Source organism: Panicum hallii, chromosome 4 (assembly GCF_002211085.1).
Source record: "Panicum hallii strain FIL2 chromosome 4, PHallii_v3.1, whole genome shotgun sequence".
Classification (NCBI taxonomy): Eukaryota; Viridiplantae; Streptophyta; class Magnoliopsida; order Poales; family Poaceae; genus Panicum; species Panicum hallii.
Window position 1 is genome coordinate 50340981 of NC_038045.1, and position 17327 is coordinate 50358307.

General features: G+C 40.4%; 1 protein-coding gene across 2 annotated transcripts; it reads left to right on the top strand.

Moving 5' to 3' along the window:
- Positions 1-1779: 1779 nt before the first annotated feature.
- On the top strand, positions 1780-17132 carry LOC112888695 (mediator of RNA polymerase II transcription subunit 13). 2 transcript variants are annotated; one of them, XM_025954985.1, is made up of 23 exons: positions 1780-1936; positions 2520-2651; positions 3245-3318; positions 3436-3575; positions 3685-3771; positions 3860-3947; positions 4046-4129; positions 4595-4672; positions 4771-4850; positions 5801-5879; positions 6170-6478; positions 6547-6633; positions 7602-7833; positions 9518-9724; positions 10355-11665; positions 11770-12022; positions 12130-12214; positions 12309-12396; positions 12705-12783; positions 13294-13592; positions 14391-15438; positions 15512-15889; positions 16201-17132. In XM_025954985.1, the coding sequence occupies exons 2-23, from the start codon at positions 2628-2630 to the stop codon at positions 16836-16838; spliced, it is 5748 nt and encodes a 1915-aa protein (XP_025810770.1). In that variant the 5' UTR covers positions 1780-1936; positions 2520-2627; the 3' UTR covers positions 16839-17132. The 2 variants fall into 2 exon arrangements, with proteins under 2 accessions (XP_025810770.1, XP_025810771.1); XM_025954986.1 differs by having other exon boundaries at positions 1918-1936; positions 2524-2651.
- The last annotated feature ends 195 nt before the right edge of the window (positions 17133-17327 follow it).

Below are 17327 nucleotides of genomic sequence, written 5' to 3' on the forward strand. Positions count from 1 at the left end.
TCGCTTTTGTTTCGGCGCCGCGCGCCCACCCCCTCCGTCCGCGCGTGTCGCCGCCGTCGCGGCCAGAGCCCGCCGCGCGCATATGCACGCGGCCAAAAGGAGATTCTTCCACGCGACCACGCCCCCGCTTCGGCCCTCGTCTGCAAATCGCACCGCAGCCTCAATTAATTAATTTAATCTCCCCGTCTGTCTCTGCATCTCTGTTAGACCTACCACTGCCAGTATCTCTCTCGCTGTCTGCTTGTCTTGCGAGACTCCGCCGCTGCCAGCGCCGCCGCGGTTGTCTTTGCCGTCCGTGCACGCGCCACCCCGGGGCCCGCCCCGCGGTCGCTGCCGGGTAGGGCCGGGGATGGCGTCGCACTGGGATCGGGTGATGTGACGGGGGAGGGTGTAGCGGTAGCCGGTAGCACGGGGTGGGGGCTGCTTGCAAGCGACGGGAAAGGGGAGGCGGGCAAGCAACCGGCTGGACTCAGCGCGGCGGTTTGATTGATCTGGGTTAAGACTTAAGCCCCGTTCGGTTGCATGGAAATGGTCCGAAACCGTTCCTGCTCCTTCAATAATTTGTACTAGTGTGAAACTGTTTCTGGCCTGGAATGGCCCGGAACGGGATCACCGAACGGGGCTTCAAACGGTTGATTAGCTCTGAGGAGGAGGTTACCGTGGGGAATGGGAATGCGGGCGACCCATGGCTTGCCTCAAACGTCTTCCTTTTCCTCTGCGAGGTGGTTCAGAGGTGGGGTTCTTGGTTCTCCGCCCTAATTGCCCAGGCAGTGTAGAGAGGGCATTGCTTCTTCATTAATCCTTGAGAATAGCTCAGAAATGGTCAATTTTGGCGCACGGCGTATGCTAAGAGTCTACACAGTAACTACATGCGGTATAAAAGCCATCGACGAATGAAGTATGAGGTCTATACTAAAAAGGTGACGTGGATAGGATAGATATGTTTTGAGCTTAAGATGTTGATATATTTACCTTTATTAAGATGAAGAACGAGATCATGGTTATTGGTTAGGATAGGGAAAGACGAGGGGTTGCGTGGTGGGGAGACGCTCCATGAGAGCGCGAGCACTTATGTGTGCCCGCGTGCTGAGTGCGTATGGTACTACTTTTTTAAATTGCTTCGAGTAAACATTGATATTGGTCTAAAAACGATACGTTTTGATGGCAATGGCCAAAAGAGATAGATTAACTAAGTTAAAAAATAAACGTGCAATAAAATTTAAAAACTAAATGAAAGACTATTTTTATCAAACATGTTGGGTTCGAACTATTCACTCCTTGTTGATCCCCTTAAGAGTCAAGCATTTTCTATGAGTAGTTCATTCTCCGCTCTTGGATTGCCGAGCTCTAAAATTGAGCACAGCACTTCTTTGATATTCTATGAGTATACAACACTTCTTTGATATTCTACGAGCTTTTGAATCTAGGTGATTTTTTTTTCACAAGTATTAGTTGAGGTTTTTAAAATTCAAGTGTTTGTAAAATCACATATACTATGTGAATTAGCAATAATTTCCCCACTTAATAGCAGTTTTGGAGGAAAAACTCAACTGCAAGTTCACAACATGGCGAGACATGCTCAATCTTATATTTTATAATGTTGACTACATTAATTTAATATTTCCAATATGCTAGTTACAAGATCTTTAGTAGTAAACTTGAAAAGTAACGGGCAGAATAAAAAACATAGAAGCGAAGCACACCTGCCACCTGCCTCCCGCTGCGTTTGTGGGCTTCTCCTGCTGCGTTTGTGGGCTTCTACTGGGCCTCCCGACGTGCGGCGCTCGCTCGGCCGCGGCCTTCTCTCTCTCTCCACCCCTTTCTCTTCTCTCTCTCGCTCGCTCGCTCGCTCGGCCGCCTTCTCTCCAAGCGGCGACGACAGGGGAGTAGCGCCGCCCTTGCCAGTTCTTCGTCGGGCGCTTCACCGGCCGACAAGGTATGTCCGCCCTTTCCCTTTCCCTTCCTTTTCTGCTGTGAAATCGAACACCCAAACTCCCTAACGTGTGCTATTTGTATTCGGATCTGACCATGAATTTTACCTACTAACTTCGATTTTTTTTGCAAAAATTATTGGGTGTACATGTGTATACCCATGTCCTATACTGGGTCCGCCCCTGCTTCAGCGCAACACCAATTTACCCGAGGCGCAGGTGGCAGTTTAGTTTTCGAACCTCTTTGGTTATTGTGTGCGGGGAATGTGAGCGTAGGGATTTTCCATGGCCATGGAAATTTGGCAAATTGCACAGAAGCTGCTGTGGCTTCTGGGGGATTTGAAGTAGGATTCTGTCAGCGACGTTGAATGTTTTGTTTTGGAAGCTCTTATTTGCGCCTTCTGCTGCATATTAAGTGGCGATGCACTCTCAGTTATAACTTGTCCCAGTTTGTTTGATCTGGTGTGAACAGTTTATAGTGACATGCTCCCACTGTCTGCACATCATATTTGAACGATCTGGTTCTTTCTTCCATGTAGTTCCTTTTTTTGTTCTGCGGATACTACAACTGAACTTTCTATTTCACAGGCAGGCAGGCAGGCAGGTGGCAGGACATGCTTCGGGTTTCACCTTGTACTTTCAAGGCAGGACTGGTGGTGATTTTATAGAGCAGCAGCCTTGTCTTGTACACTGAACATGTGGACCAACATTTTCAAAATAGTAAGCCAGATCCAACGCTCCTGTTTTTTCCTTTCTGTTCTGTTCAATATCCGCTGTGCCTCCTTTTACACAACACCAAAACTTGTTAATTTGTTCCCTGTTTCATCATGCTGTGAAAATGCTTAATTTCCAGTGTCTGTTGCTGTAACTTCTTGCTAACAGATTCACTTAATATGGTTAGAAATTCTTGCCACTTAGCCAGCTGTGCTTAGTCTCTCTCTTTCTTTGAGCAACATAAATCATTCTTAATATCTAGTTTTGCTATATGGGAATTATGTACACTCACCATTTGGAATACTTGCATGATTCCGTACTTCTTTTAAGTTATACAAATATGCTGTGACAAAAAGTAATAACCACATCTTGAGACCTTGTAAAGTAGGAAATGCCATGAGTTTGTGACAAGAGTATTCTACAACTCAGACCAACATTTACACTGTCAACCACTCAACCCCAAAAGTTGCAACCCAAATAGTTTTATTTTTTTTTCTTCTCATTGGTCATTTGTAAAAAAAAAAATTAACCACCCATGCTTTCATACCGTGAATGAGATGCTTATGCTTTATTCTTCTTTTTATGTTTTGTCCTAACAGGGGGAGCTCCAAACAGTTTCATGGTTTCAGTTTCTTCCTATTGAACCGGATGCAAGTACAACTAAAGAGAGAAGGTGCTGTAATATACCCCTGTTATGGCCATTTCTGTTGTATCTTAATTGTTTCTGGGCACTTGTTATTTATGTTTCGAATTATTTGCTTCTTTTGTGGATCACCTGTTCTCCTTTCAGTTCAAAGGCTGAGCAGAAAGATGCTCTTAATAACATTGTGCTGTCGGCATATCTTCACTTACAAAGTGAAGGTTTCCTAAGTACCTGGACGAATTCCTTTGTTGGTCCATGGGATCCATCTCAAGGAGAGCATAACCCTGGTAATAATTATATGTGGTGCCTGTTAAATGTGTATATATTTTCTTTTTTCCTTTCCCCTTAAGTTTGGGCTAAGATGTTGCATACCACACAACTTTGTTATACTTACAGATGAGAAGATCAAGCTCTGGTTGTTTCTTCCTGGCCGCCACTCATCGGTATCTGAAATGGCCCAAACTGCTGTAAACAAACTAAGAGGTTGATTCTGGCTGATGTTTCTTTTTATTGTGGCGTCTTAGTGCAATGATCCAGTGCTTATGAATTTGCCTCTTCCTGCTGCTTGTAGTTGCGTCAAATGGTTTATGGGTAGCCCCAGGCAACTCAGAAGAGGTAGCTGCTGCACTGTCTCAGGCCTTAAGAAATTCTTTAGAAAGGTATTCTTGTATTTAGTTATTGTTGTAGCAAGAAATTACAGGTTGTCTGTGCTTTGGATTATGATATTCCCATTGGATCTTTTTTTTTTTGGTTGCAGATCACTAAGAGGGCTTTCGTATGCAAGATTTGGCGATGTTTTTACAAAATACAACCCCCCTACAAGAAATCAAAACAGCTTTAGGTTTGTTATCTAAGGTTCCTATGCTTTTATTTGCTTATTCCTTTTTTGCTCACTGATCACAGGAGATAGTTGTCAATTAGAGTTCCATGCATGATTTGTTGGGGTTCGGGAGATATGCTGGCACCTTTTATCACAAATGTCAGCAAAAGTCTTTCATTGGAATAATTGTATAAATAGTAATGGAGTCTGCTATTCTTGTATTTAAATAGGCTTCGTTTGCACTATGTTTGAGCAGTCCTTATTGGATCAACAGACCACATTGCAACTTGACTTTTATAGTCAGCTGTTTTCCTTTCACTGTAGTTTTTGCCAATTATTTTGTGCCATTTTGTTAACTTTATTGGAGAATGTATTGGAGTGATTGTTTGATTACCTTATCCTGTGTAAACACATGCTGCTGCAGCTGGTAGTATTCAAGGACCTTACCTTTTCCTGATTCCTTTGTTCTCATTATCATTGTTTTAGGCGAGCGCAGCCTACAGTAGAGTTTGTCTTTGCTGCCACCGAGGAAGCAATATTTGTGCACGTGGTAATATCTGCTAGGTTAGTACTCAATGCCCATGACTTTCTATTATATTGCTGGTCTTCTTTACTTAATATATGTACTGATGACCCTTACTTCAAAAAATATATTCTACAAGGTACATGCGGAACCTTTGTAGTGATGACATAGAGAAAGTTCTCACTCATTCTCCTCGCTCTGTTGGTGAAGGTCTTCCAGGTACTGTTCTATTCTCTTAAGTACATTTTATTCTCTTGCTTCTTTCGTATCATTGCAGTGCTTTGAAAGACTTTCTTTTTTTTTTGGGGCAAAACAAAAGTTCTTTAGGTTCCATTTATGTGTTTGTTGTTTGCACGATTAAGCTGAAAAAGCAAAAATTGAGTTTCCCTTGTAATATGGAACATTGGATTCCTCTGAAATGGTACTGCTCAAAACCTTACTCGCAAAATGAATCATGGTGAATGGACGACTCATTTAAAATTTGGATTTATAAAATTTGTTTCCTTTACACTTGGAAACTGTAACAGGTGGTAACCAAGAAGCTTACAGCGTAGATGTACTCCCTCATTCTAATATGTAACAGGTGGTAACCAAGAAGCTTACAACGTACATGTATTCCCTCATTCTAATATGTATAGTCATTTCTTGCACAGATATTAAGAAAACCTATAGCATGTACTCCCTACTGTATTCTGGCGTCTTAAATTAACTTGCCTCATCAACCACCTATGGTGACCGATGGACAAAGGAAATGGGTATTGAAAAATGTAGCAAACACTTAATAAGGTAAGCGTATGTAGGTTTGTCTCTTCTTGAAATCCTATAACAGCAAACAAAAAAGAACACTTCTGGCAAGCTAAAACAACAACTGGAAAAGGACGGAGATAGTTATCTAATGTACCCACCGCTTGACTTACAAGGATATATCCCTTCTTGTTCATACTATCGCGGTCGGAGAATTTGTTATTGGAAATATTGGTTGTCTAAGCAGGACTAGTTATCTTCGGATTTATGTCTTCAAATAAGCCATTTAATTCTAAATAGTTCTTTAGAGTATAGATGTTTTTACTAGATTTTCTGCCTGCTCAACTTATCAGATTTGAAAATTTGGTTGATGTGTAACTTCACTTTTCTCAGTTGTTCTCATCATTTATGGTTGAATGCTGCAGTTATTGTTGCTCCTAGTGGAATGCTGGGTAGGCTTGTCGGCTGTTGTCCGAGTGATCTTGTGAGACAAGTATATCCAAGGTATTTTAGAAGAAATCTATTTTTTTAATCACATTAAGCTGCATTCTGCATTCTACATGTGCCAATATTCTCATGAAAATGAAAATATTTATATCCCTACTGGTGAGTGAGACTTGTTTGGTGCGCCTTTTGGATGGTTGTAATTTTATCTACAAGCAAGCACTTGTGTAAGTTTCGTTAGATGTTCCTATGAAGGGTATTTCGTTATGATTGTTCTTTGAAGACACCATATAAACAGACAGTTCATTTTGACCCTGTTGTCTCACGTTAAGTTTCTTTAACAATTTCAGCAAATCCTCGGCAGCTAGTTTGCCAGGTTTTACTCAACCTACCGTATGTCAGCTGAGAGGCCAAAGTTACTATGTTGAAGTTGCACTTGGCTTTCCCGCTGCTTCAGGTGACAAAGTTTCTGAATCAGAACATATTCAGATTAAAAAAGAAATGGATTCAGCGAAGGACTCTCAGTTGGGTGCTGATGGACAGCGAAAGGTAGAATCACCTGATAGCCTTCCAGTTCTTGAGAGGACATTCATTTACCCACCTGAGGCTGTTTTGGTACCTATGGTCCATCAAGCATTTGTTCGTTTTTCTAGCAAAAGGTACTAGGCTTACTCTAATTTTCTTGCTATAACTGTAGAAGGGATGGCTTATATCCTGTTCTTTGCAGAATGTGTTTACAAGGCTTGCTGGGAGGTTCATTATGGGAGGCATGGCCATTCTGGAATTTTTCTCCATCTTCTTACTTTCAGAACAGGTAAGAATTATTTGTCTCTTTGGGTTCTCTTTGATACTAAAGCGAGAATTAATTATTGGTTGTGACTTGTGAGCATGTTTGTCCAGTCACGATGTTGTCTATAAGTTGAGGATCTTTATGAAAATCAAGCACTTACAAAGAATTTATTGCACTTGTTGCGCTTGCACCCTAATCATTGGTTGTACGCGTTCCATATCCTCTTTAAACAAGTTTTTGTTTGGCTGGATTAGTTTTTCTTTCTAAAACCGCTGTTTGAAAGCATTAACCATAGCATTTCATCTGGAGCCCAATCAAAAACTTGCATTTTGATCTTTGTGCAATACTTTTATTCCTCATATTGTTGTATATTTTTGGAGAAGCTACCAATGACCCTTTGCTAACCTTTACCCTCTCTAACTGTCTTTTGCTTTGTGCTGCTGATTCAAAAAGAATCTAAATTAGGGATAATCGACTAAATTAGTATTAGGATCACTGCATACTTTTCTGTCCCCCCCCCCCCCCCTCTTAAGTTGAGCTAGCAGCTAGAAGATAACCCACCTTGGTCTATATTCTCCCCAGATCCTGGAACAGTCGCCTTTTAATTTAGTCTTTGGTGAAAACTCAATACAAAGATGAAAATTTGCAATGTAGACACAATGTTCTCATTAAGTTTTGCATGGGCAGGGTGTGAACTTGTTATTAAATTTATAGTATCCTTTGTGTATGGATCATCAGTTACCAAGTACATCCGAGATCTCTTTACAGCTGTATATACTTTTTGCCAATAGAACATGGTTTATATATCCTAATATTTTTGCAAAAAAGAATATAATTCTATAATTTGAATTTATTTTGTCGATTGATCATCATACCCAAGAAATAGTACTAAGCTGTTCTATATGACGTCTCCTTTGTTTCTTTTAATATGTTCTGGTTATAACCTCTGTTCTGTCCATGATTTCTTCTACTTTAATTGTTGTGCTCAACAGCTCTTTCCTAGGATCTTCTCGTGGACTTGGAGTGAATTCTAATTTTCTGAGACTAAGAAGAAAAAAGAACAAGTGCAACGGCACAGCTAGTAGTATTAGTAGTGTGAGTAGCACTTCTGATGGAAGTGAACGCGCAGTTGCTACTGAAGGCGATCTTTTAGCTGATGCTGACTCTATGGCATGCCGTCAGTCTGATATGCCTTCCAACAATGATAATGCCGGTAGCAAGATGGTACTGTATTCAATTCCTTCTTCACTTACATATTTTAGTATACTGAGTTGACCTTTTTCCTGTTTTTTTGCTAGCGAACTGGTGTTGGTTTTCTTTTTTCTTTCTTTTATGATAAGTTATAGTATTGTGATTTTTGTAGCTACATACTTGTCGACAGAAGACTATCGAAGCAAACATTGTCACTATTTGTCAACCATCTTGAATGAAGCACAAAGCCACAAATGCAAAAGATATAACATGTCAACAGTTTTTCTACTTCTTGTAAATACATAATCCTTTGACTAATAAATAGTTAGTGTGAGTAACCACATTCTTCTTTTTATTTCTGGAGAACTACTTACGCCATTGCATGATTATTTTCTGAAGTAATATTTAACTATGCACAAGAATGTGAAAAAGATGTGACCTACTTAATTTATTCATAATTTTGTTTTGAAAGTGCATGACCTTTGAGTAATAGGTGATCTAACATTCTAAATAATAGTGACAGTTAAAAACGAAACAGAAAGCAGGATAGTAATAGATAAATGGAGTCCTTCTACATATTTTATAGGAAAAAGTCTAAATTACTCCCCTAAACTATTGCTAAAGTCCGGATAACCCCCTAAGCTATCGTTTGGTTCATTTTACCCCCCAAACTATGCCATTTGGTTCAAATTGCCCCATAATATAATTTGCCCTTTTCATTTCTCCATGCATAGGTGGAGTTTTAAGTTGAAATTTTACAAGATGATAGTACACGTCATAACACATGGTAGAAAAAATACATCATAACTTTTTATCATTATTTTGATAGGTTAGAATATTTAATAATAAATTAATCACTGGAGTTCAAAATTATATGAAAACTAACGATGAAAAAATTATAATAATATTTGTTAATATGATTGTGATGTCCACTACTACCCTGCAAAATTTGAAATTAAGATTCAACTTGTGTATGGAGAAATAAAAAAGACAAATTGTATTAGGGTGTAATTTGAACCAAAGGACATAGTTTGGGGGGTAAAATGAACCAAACGATAGTTTAGGGGGTTATCCGGACTTTGGCTATAGTTGAGGGGAGTAATTTATACTTTTCCTATTTTATATTTCAGTACATGACAGAATGCAGTTCATAGAAGCCTACATATCTATGATCTCACATAGAATCTTACATTTTTTTCCTCTAAAAAAAAGCCAGAACCATCTAGGAGCAGCTTGGCCACTTTGTATTTAGAAAAGATAGGCACCCAAATTTGAGCTGAAAATGACTTGAATTTGGATGATGATGTTGTACACCCACTTCCCGACTGAACTAGGCCAGATTCCTGTATATAAATGTTTTGTGTCACTATAATTTGCGTGCAACTATAGATCCGCCTGGACCTCTGTTTAGATAAAACACTGACGTCCCCCATTTATTTGTTCCATTGATACTAAACACTCAGAATGTCTGTTATTTCTTATCTAAATGGAGCTAGCTGTGCAGAGTTCTGTTCGTGTGAACAAATCTCCATTTTGCATGTTGCACTATTGACACTGTTGATATCTTAACCTTTTCTTAATACTGGCCTTATAAGCAGTGCTACACAATCATAGTGTTGTGGTACTCTGTACATGGATGTAAGGACATCATAGTAATCGTGATGCTTTGTGTAACCAGGTATCCAATCATAGTAATCGTGATGCTTTGTGTAACCAGGTATCCAAGCGTCCCCGTTCTGAAATAACGGAAGTTTCTTCTCATGCTGGCAAAGATGTAAGTGAAAATGTACGAGGTGCAAATGGTCAAGTTGGGCGCCCTTGGGGCTGGGATGATGAGGGTGTTGTGATGGACATCAATATACTTCTCTCAGAGTTTGGAGATTTTAGTGACTTCTTTCAAGAAGAGGAGTTAGATTTTGGTGAGGTAGGCATTCTATATTCTTCTTAGTATGTTGATTCTACACAATGTTTCAGATGCCCAAGCCATTTTAGTTCTGGTAAATATGTTATTAATCGCAATCTGCTAACTGCAATAAACTGTATTGGCTCCTGCATTTGCATTTTATGCCAGCTGCTGTGTTGGTGCACTAATTTTATAAAGGAAGTTTACTATTGCTACCTTGTCTAGATTGTAACCAACAACTTCACTACTGCTTTTATAAGTGTGTGGGTTATAACCAATGGCCTCTGTTGAAGTTATAACCAATGGGTTATAAGTGTGTGGGTCATAAGTCATAACTTAGATGTGTTAAAGTTGAAGCATTTAGTTGTCATGACACCAAAAGCCTGTGAAAGAAATGCAGTCCAATCCCCTTTTACCTTATATACTTTGGCTAGTCATGAAATGCTATTGAATTGTCTGCTTGTTGGAGCTGAACCATTTGGTGCATATCACATAAGTTTTCTATAAGGATTTAGCATGTTACCTGTGGTGATGGGGAAATACGCTCTGTGAGTGCCCTATGATGACATTTATGGCTGTTTAGATTACCATCTTTCTGATTGACCTGCAAAAAAGCATTGATCCATGTAACTAAAGTTCCATTTCATATAGCCTCCAGGTACTGCCGAATCACATGCTCTAGTGATTCCTGCTTCCGACTTTGGAGATGTCACATTCACAGATAGTCCATCCACAGCAATGGATATCCCTGAACAAAGACTTTCTCCTGTTGGTTTCACATCTATGGAGGCATTTGACCACCAAATTATGGCCCCTGCTCAGGATGCTGTTTCTAAAGTTCAAGAACCTCAGAAAGATATTGCAACACCTGCACAGTCCCAGTCATTAGTTTTATCGTCTGGAAGATTTGATTATCTTACCAAGGCTGAAGCAATGCTCACATTTGCTCCAGAATATGCAGCTGTTGAAGTTTCTGTTGCTGAGATGCCAACATCTTTGTTTACAAATCCGTACTTGCCCAGATCAAAGAAACCAGGCAGTTCTAGTTTTAGTTCAAGAGTTTATTCATATGATGTTACACAAAGTTCTCAAATCGAGCCCGCAGGAGACAAGCCTGAGAAGCCTTCTAAACTAACATCTGGTAATCCTTTACGTGATGTTGATTCATCAAACTTATACACACTTGTCCAAGGTAGGAAGAAAGAGAGTGAGAAGAGCTTAAACAGTACCGACATGCAGCCAAGTAAGGGAGAAAAATCACCACCTATTTCTGGTGTGACTTCATTTAGTTCTTCTCTTGTTTCACAAAAGAAGAGTGACAGCATGTTTAATGCCGGGTATCTTCTGCTATCTATGAAGACTGCTCTTGCAACTGAAATTGAATGCATCACCTTCCAGGCTGCCTTGTGCAGAATTAGGCATACCCTATTGTCTTTGAGAAGCAAGGCGTCTGCTGAGTTTAACAGCACAATGTCTAGTTTTATGCAGACAGATGTCAGCAATAAATCAGACCTCACCCCCAAGTATGACATAAGAAAGAAAGAAATGATGCCCATAAGGTTGTCCAGTGATGTTGAGCATGAAACTCATGACAGATCCTTGATGGAAAGTGTGGGAATTTGGAGGCCCATTGTTACTCCTAAAGGGTCAAACTCCCTTGAGCCTTTGTCTGCTAAAACATTAACTGGTGCAAGCCCAAGTCTGTCTATGCAAAGGCAGCCTGTTGTGGATCTTCTCTTTGCCATGGCACTGCTCGTTCAACAATCTACTTCATTTGTTGATATTTCACTTGATATGGATGATGGGGATGGTTCTTTTTTCTGGCTTTCCCTGGATGAGCAAAAGAGACGTGGGTTTTCTTGTGATCCTTCAATGGTTCATGCTGGCTGTGGTGGTCTATTAGGAACATGCCATTCGAAGGATTGTGCTGGTGTTGATTTAGTTGATCCACTTTGTGCTGAGGTAAAATCTTGTACTCACCCATTTCTTTTTATAATCTCTAATAGTTGTTCTGTACATTGTTTCTCCATGTTCCAATATTAATGTTCAATCTCTTTCTGGTACAGGTTTCAGAGTCATCCATGTTTAGCTTGTTGCAGTCAGATATAAGGACAGCTCTCAAAGCTGCCTTTGTAAACATGGATGGCCCATTATCAGTGACTGATTGGTGCAGGGGTCGAAGCAATCCAGCTGAGTCAGCATCTTCGGGAGATGCATACTCTTTTCAGTACTCCACTGGTGATATCCGGGAGCCGTCAAGCACTATGTCCATTGGTGGAGATTCAATGAGCCCACCTCAGCCGACCAGTAGCAACCGAGGTATGCCTGCTGTGACTTGTTCTATGAACTTGATAATTTCGTGCAAAAATAATATTGCCATAAGGGGAAGAGACCATGATTTCACAGGAGATTGAGTGTCAATGCAGGCACTTCAGAGCTGGAGCACCAAAAGGGATATCACCGTGTTAGACCAACCATTGCTGTCCTCCCTTCACCTTCTGTGCTTGTCGGGTAGTGTACCTTTTCTTCCATGAATTTTTTTCTCTGATATAAGCATGTATATATATATCTGCATGAGTTACTGATGCAAGTATTGAAACTGCAGTTACCAGGATGATTGGTTGAAAGCCTCGGTGAATGGTCTTAAGACTTGGGAGAAAGCTCCTTTTGAACCTTATGCCTCGCCCAAGCCTGTAAGATTAGTTTGGTGATGTTTTGCCACCCCCTTCCCTCCCTCCACTCCCCTTATGCTGCTTTTGGGGAAACAGAAGCTTCTGCTAATAGGGCCTAGCTACTTGGAAAAACACCGTTTTAACACTGTTTCTGAGCCATAGCATAGCCAGATTGGTAAATTTTTGTATCAGCAAAGATACCATAGTGCAAGTGGCACAACATGGCAACATGCCAACATTATATTCCCCAAATACAGTTAGTGGCTCTAGTTATTATGTTTGCCCATTGTTTTGGTGGCTCATAAATTTCTCATTGTTCTCTCTTATAGGTTACTTACTATGCACTTTGCCCCGACATTGATATGCTTACTTCAGCAGCCACTGATTTTTTCTTGCAGCTTGGAACAGGTAAGTGCCATTTTTCTTCTTGCTTCAAAATTTCATTAGTTATGGTTCAAGAATATATTGCTGATAGAAGCTACTCCTGTTGAGTCCATTCCTAAATAGTTGTCGCCTAAGAATATATGCACCCTAAAAGTATAATTTTGAGCACTATAAAGTGTGTATGCTTTTTACATGGAAATAATTGGTGCTTAAAACTCCAAGAGGGCACTCATTTTAACTGATTCTTTTCTATGTACGTAAGGTTTTTTCTCGAACACGCAGGAGAGCTGCATATCAATATATTAAGAAGAGAAGTATGCACGTAAGATTATCATAGCATAAAAAAAAAGATGTCATCACGAACACGAAATGCTCATCCCTTCCCTCTTTGACAACACAACTGACATAATGAGATACTTTTGTCACTCCAGCAGATTCTCATTTTTAAGCGATATTTTAATCTCCAAATCTTCATTCTATTCATTATGATGTGACATGCTTTTGATTGTGGCTTATATTAATTTTGTGTTGTAGTTTATGAAGTTTGCAAACTGGGAACTCATTCACCACAAAACAGTGGAGGACAAATGGAACTGTCTCCTGGAAAATATTTGCCTTCAGGACTTGTTCTAGTTGAGTGTCCTGATCAGTTGAAGAAGGTTGGCAACAACTACTTAAGTCCCATCAGTTCGATAAGTGACTATCTTCAAGCTTTTTCGAAACATTGGAGTGTGAAAAGCTTTGTAACATCTGTGTCGAGGATACTCAGGGATATAAAACTCACTTCAAGCATCTCTACAAATCAAAAAGAGAGCAGTAGTGGACCTTGCACTGTAAGTCCCTTTTTTCATTTTGTTCCTTCTCCATCAATTTGATTAACATTTTTCTGTTCATGTTTTCTTTTTGCTCCATCTTGACTGATTGGCTAATGTTTTGCAACTCTGCGCTGCCTTTGCCCTTTTCCTTTTTCAAAATAATTTAAAGTCAGGAATTTGCCAAAAGGAAAAGAGAAGTAGCTATATTAAGTTTAGGTGTTCTTTTAATCAGATATAATAGGTTTCTGTTGTCTTTGTTTGGTAATATTAATCTTCTTTTGGATGCACTATAATGATTTTCATCTGTACTATTAGGTATAAACATTTTGAGATGTTTTCCTACTTTTTTGTTTGTAAGTAACTAATTTTTTATTTTATACATGCTTGTAATTGTTTAACATCATGTTCTATGTATGATGATATTCAATTCTTCCCTCATCATGGTTTTGATGCGATACATGTTTTACCTGGTAGTGTTGTGGACTGAAAAGTTTTGGTCTTGTTTGGAAGGTCTGGGATAACCCAGGAACCCCAATTATCCATGTGGAACTTGATTTGATTTCCACTTGGATGGACGGGATCCCTTTCCATCTGAGACCATCCAAACAAGGTGCCGGCATTGCAGTCAATATGATAATCTTGTTAGGTCATATATTCATGTCTTGTATTTCTACATTCCCAGTTGCGTAAGGGGTTTTCTATATATTTCACACAGTATGCATTTGATTCTAGAGCCCTCATAATGGATGCAATGCTATTCTTATGTGGTAATTATTCACCTTATTTTTTGACACCAGCGATCCTTTATCCGTGCAGGTAATTTATGTGGTCTGCCCATTTCCAGATCCCTGTGCAATTCTACAGACACTAGTTGAATCTTCTGTTGCTCTTGGATATGTTATTTTATCCCCAGAGAGGGAAAGGAAATCACTGTATTTCCAGGTTGCCAAAGCACAAAACAGCAGTGCTTCTGCAGACGAAGCATCGGCATCAAATGTTGTAATGCTCTCTGGGTTCAGTATACCTAAGCTCGTCTTGCAGATTGTTACTATTGAAACCGTACTGAGAATTGATAAGCCAAGCAATGAGCTTGCTGTTTTGAAGGACATAGCATTCACAGTGTACAACAAGGCGCGACGAATCCCACGAGCTGTTTCCACAAACGACATGTTTCAGTCACCTACTTATTTGGGTAGATCTCAGTCTACAATGATGCATGTTACATCGCCTGCTCCTACACTTTGGAAAGAATGTTTAGTTCCTCGGATGTCTGGACCAACTCTCTCTCGAGAGACAGATTATGACGCACCCATGAGGTCGGCAACATGGGATAACTCATGGCAGCCTGCTCGTGCTGGAGGACTGCTGGACCCAAGTAAGATCCCAGATTTATTTGCTCAAGATGATAGGAAGTATGCTTTTGAGCCTCTTTTCATACTAGCAGACCCTGGGTCCGTTGATCCTAATGCTTCAATGGAATCGTCAAAATCTGGATCAGATGCTGGTGGCAGCGGGGTTTATGGATCAATCTCAGGAAGCACCTCTGATAGTAGTGTGAGCCCTCTACTCGATGGATCTGAGAGTGACAGAGCAGCAAGTCTCCATTGCTGCTATGGTTGGACTGAGGACTGGCGATGGTTAGTATGCATCTGGACAGATTCTAGAGGAGAGTTATTGGATAGCCTAATATTTCCTTTTGGTGGTATTAGTAGCCGCCAAGACACTAAAGTTCTCCAAAGTCTTTTCATTCAAATTCTGCAGCAGGGTTGTCAAATAATGTCATCTTCACCTGAGGCTAGCAATATGCGACCAAGAGATGTCATAATAACTCGTACTGGAGGTTTTCTTGAACTTGAAATTCAAGGTATTTACTGTTTCTATCATAAACTCATTTTTTTAGAAAACAATGTGTGATTATCTAATATATTTGTATGCAGAATGGCAAAAGGCAATATATTCTTTTGGTGGTAATGAAGTCAAGAAGTGGCCTGTGCAGTTACGGCGATCCATACCTGAGGGTATTCCATCTAATTCTAATGGTCCTACACTCCAGCAGCAAGACATGGCATTGATTCAAGATAGAAACATGCCTTCCTCACCAAATCCTTTGTATAGTCCTCATTCAAAAGCAAGTTACATGAAAGGTGGACTTGGACAATCAGGCAACAAAAAGCAGATCCTAGTGGAACAAACTGGGATGGACAGTTCAAGGGGTTCACTGCACTTAGTTCGGAGCATCAGTTTGGTTGCAGTTTCCCAAGATCATTCATTGCATCTCACATGTCAAGCAGATCTGTTGACCCGGCCTGCTTCTGGTAAGCATCACCTGTGTATATACCTTCATATATGAATATACAAGATAACACTTTGTGCCTATTTGATGTGGGAATTTATTCAACGAGGCATTTTCTTTCAACACTGAATAATTAGTAGTAACTTATTGACCATATCTTGTCCATAAACATTACTTTTTTAAGATTAGTTGCTTAAAAGTAGTTTTAACCTACAACAATGTATTGCTACATGGTATAAGTTAATTAGCAAACTCCTGTGTCTGTAAGGAAATCAATAATAAAGGAGAGAATCACATTTATTTAAGCTTGTCAAACTATGACATCTTTTACAGGTGAAGGCAATCAAGGTGGCAGTGGTCCTTCAAGTTACTTGGAAGGCTTTACTCCAGTGAAGTCCATTGGGTCGATGCCAGCATCACATTCATATCTCCTAGTTCCTTCTCCAAGTATGAGATACCTTTCTCCGGCAACATTACAGCTCCCAACATGCCTGACATCAGAATCTCCACCGCTTGCCCATCTACTGCACAGCAAAGGGACTGCAATTCCCTTGGCAATGGGCTACGTCATCTCCAAAGCCGTCCCACCCATAAGAAGGGACTCTGCACAGGTTACCAGGGAGGATCGGACCTCTGTTCTCTCGGTTAGCATCATTGATCACTATGGGGGCAGCATTGGCACAGTTCAAGAAAAGATGAGTAGAGGCCCTGGTGGCAGCAACATGAGCAAGCAGGCAAGGAACTTCACTCAGGAGACATCGACTAGAGACTATGAGATGGAGATGCATAATGTGCTGGAAACCGTGGCCGCCGAGCTTCACTCCCTTTCCTGGTTGACAGCAAGCCCGGTCTACACGGAAAGGCGCACCGCTCTGCCCTTCCACTGTGACATGGTCCTAAGGTTGAGGCGGCTTCTGCACTATGCTGACCGGCATCTAACTCAACCAGCAGAGAAGGGAGAGACGGCTTAGAGGGGTGCTAATTGGGGGTGTAGATGTCACACAGGAAAATTAGGGCTAGATGGTGCTCAAATCCAAGTGTCTGCGTGTATGTATCTAGGTAGGTAGGTGAGGGCACATCGACGAGCTCTCTAGCCCGATTTTGCGTTGATAGTGGGTGATAACTCTAATTTGTTGGGTTGAGGATGTAATTAAGTGCGCGGAACAGGCTGATACCTCTCCCTTGATTAAATGTAATATTGTTGTAACATTTTTGCTTTGTTTGATAGATTGCGCCCTTGGTATGCGGAGCTATTAGTTTGTAAATCTTCATCTCTTGTTTACGGTTGCTGTTGTCTTTTCTTTCCCTTAATTTCCCTGATATGTTGCCAGCCGGGTTGCCATGCAAGAGGCGCGTTCAATTTTGAGTCCGATTTCGAGAGGGAAAACCGATCTGTTAAAGCTCCTTTCACTTCACATTTTAAAAAATAGCTCATTTTCTTCTCTTCACATCTTATACAT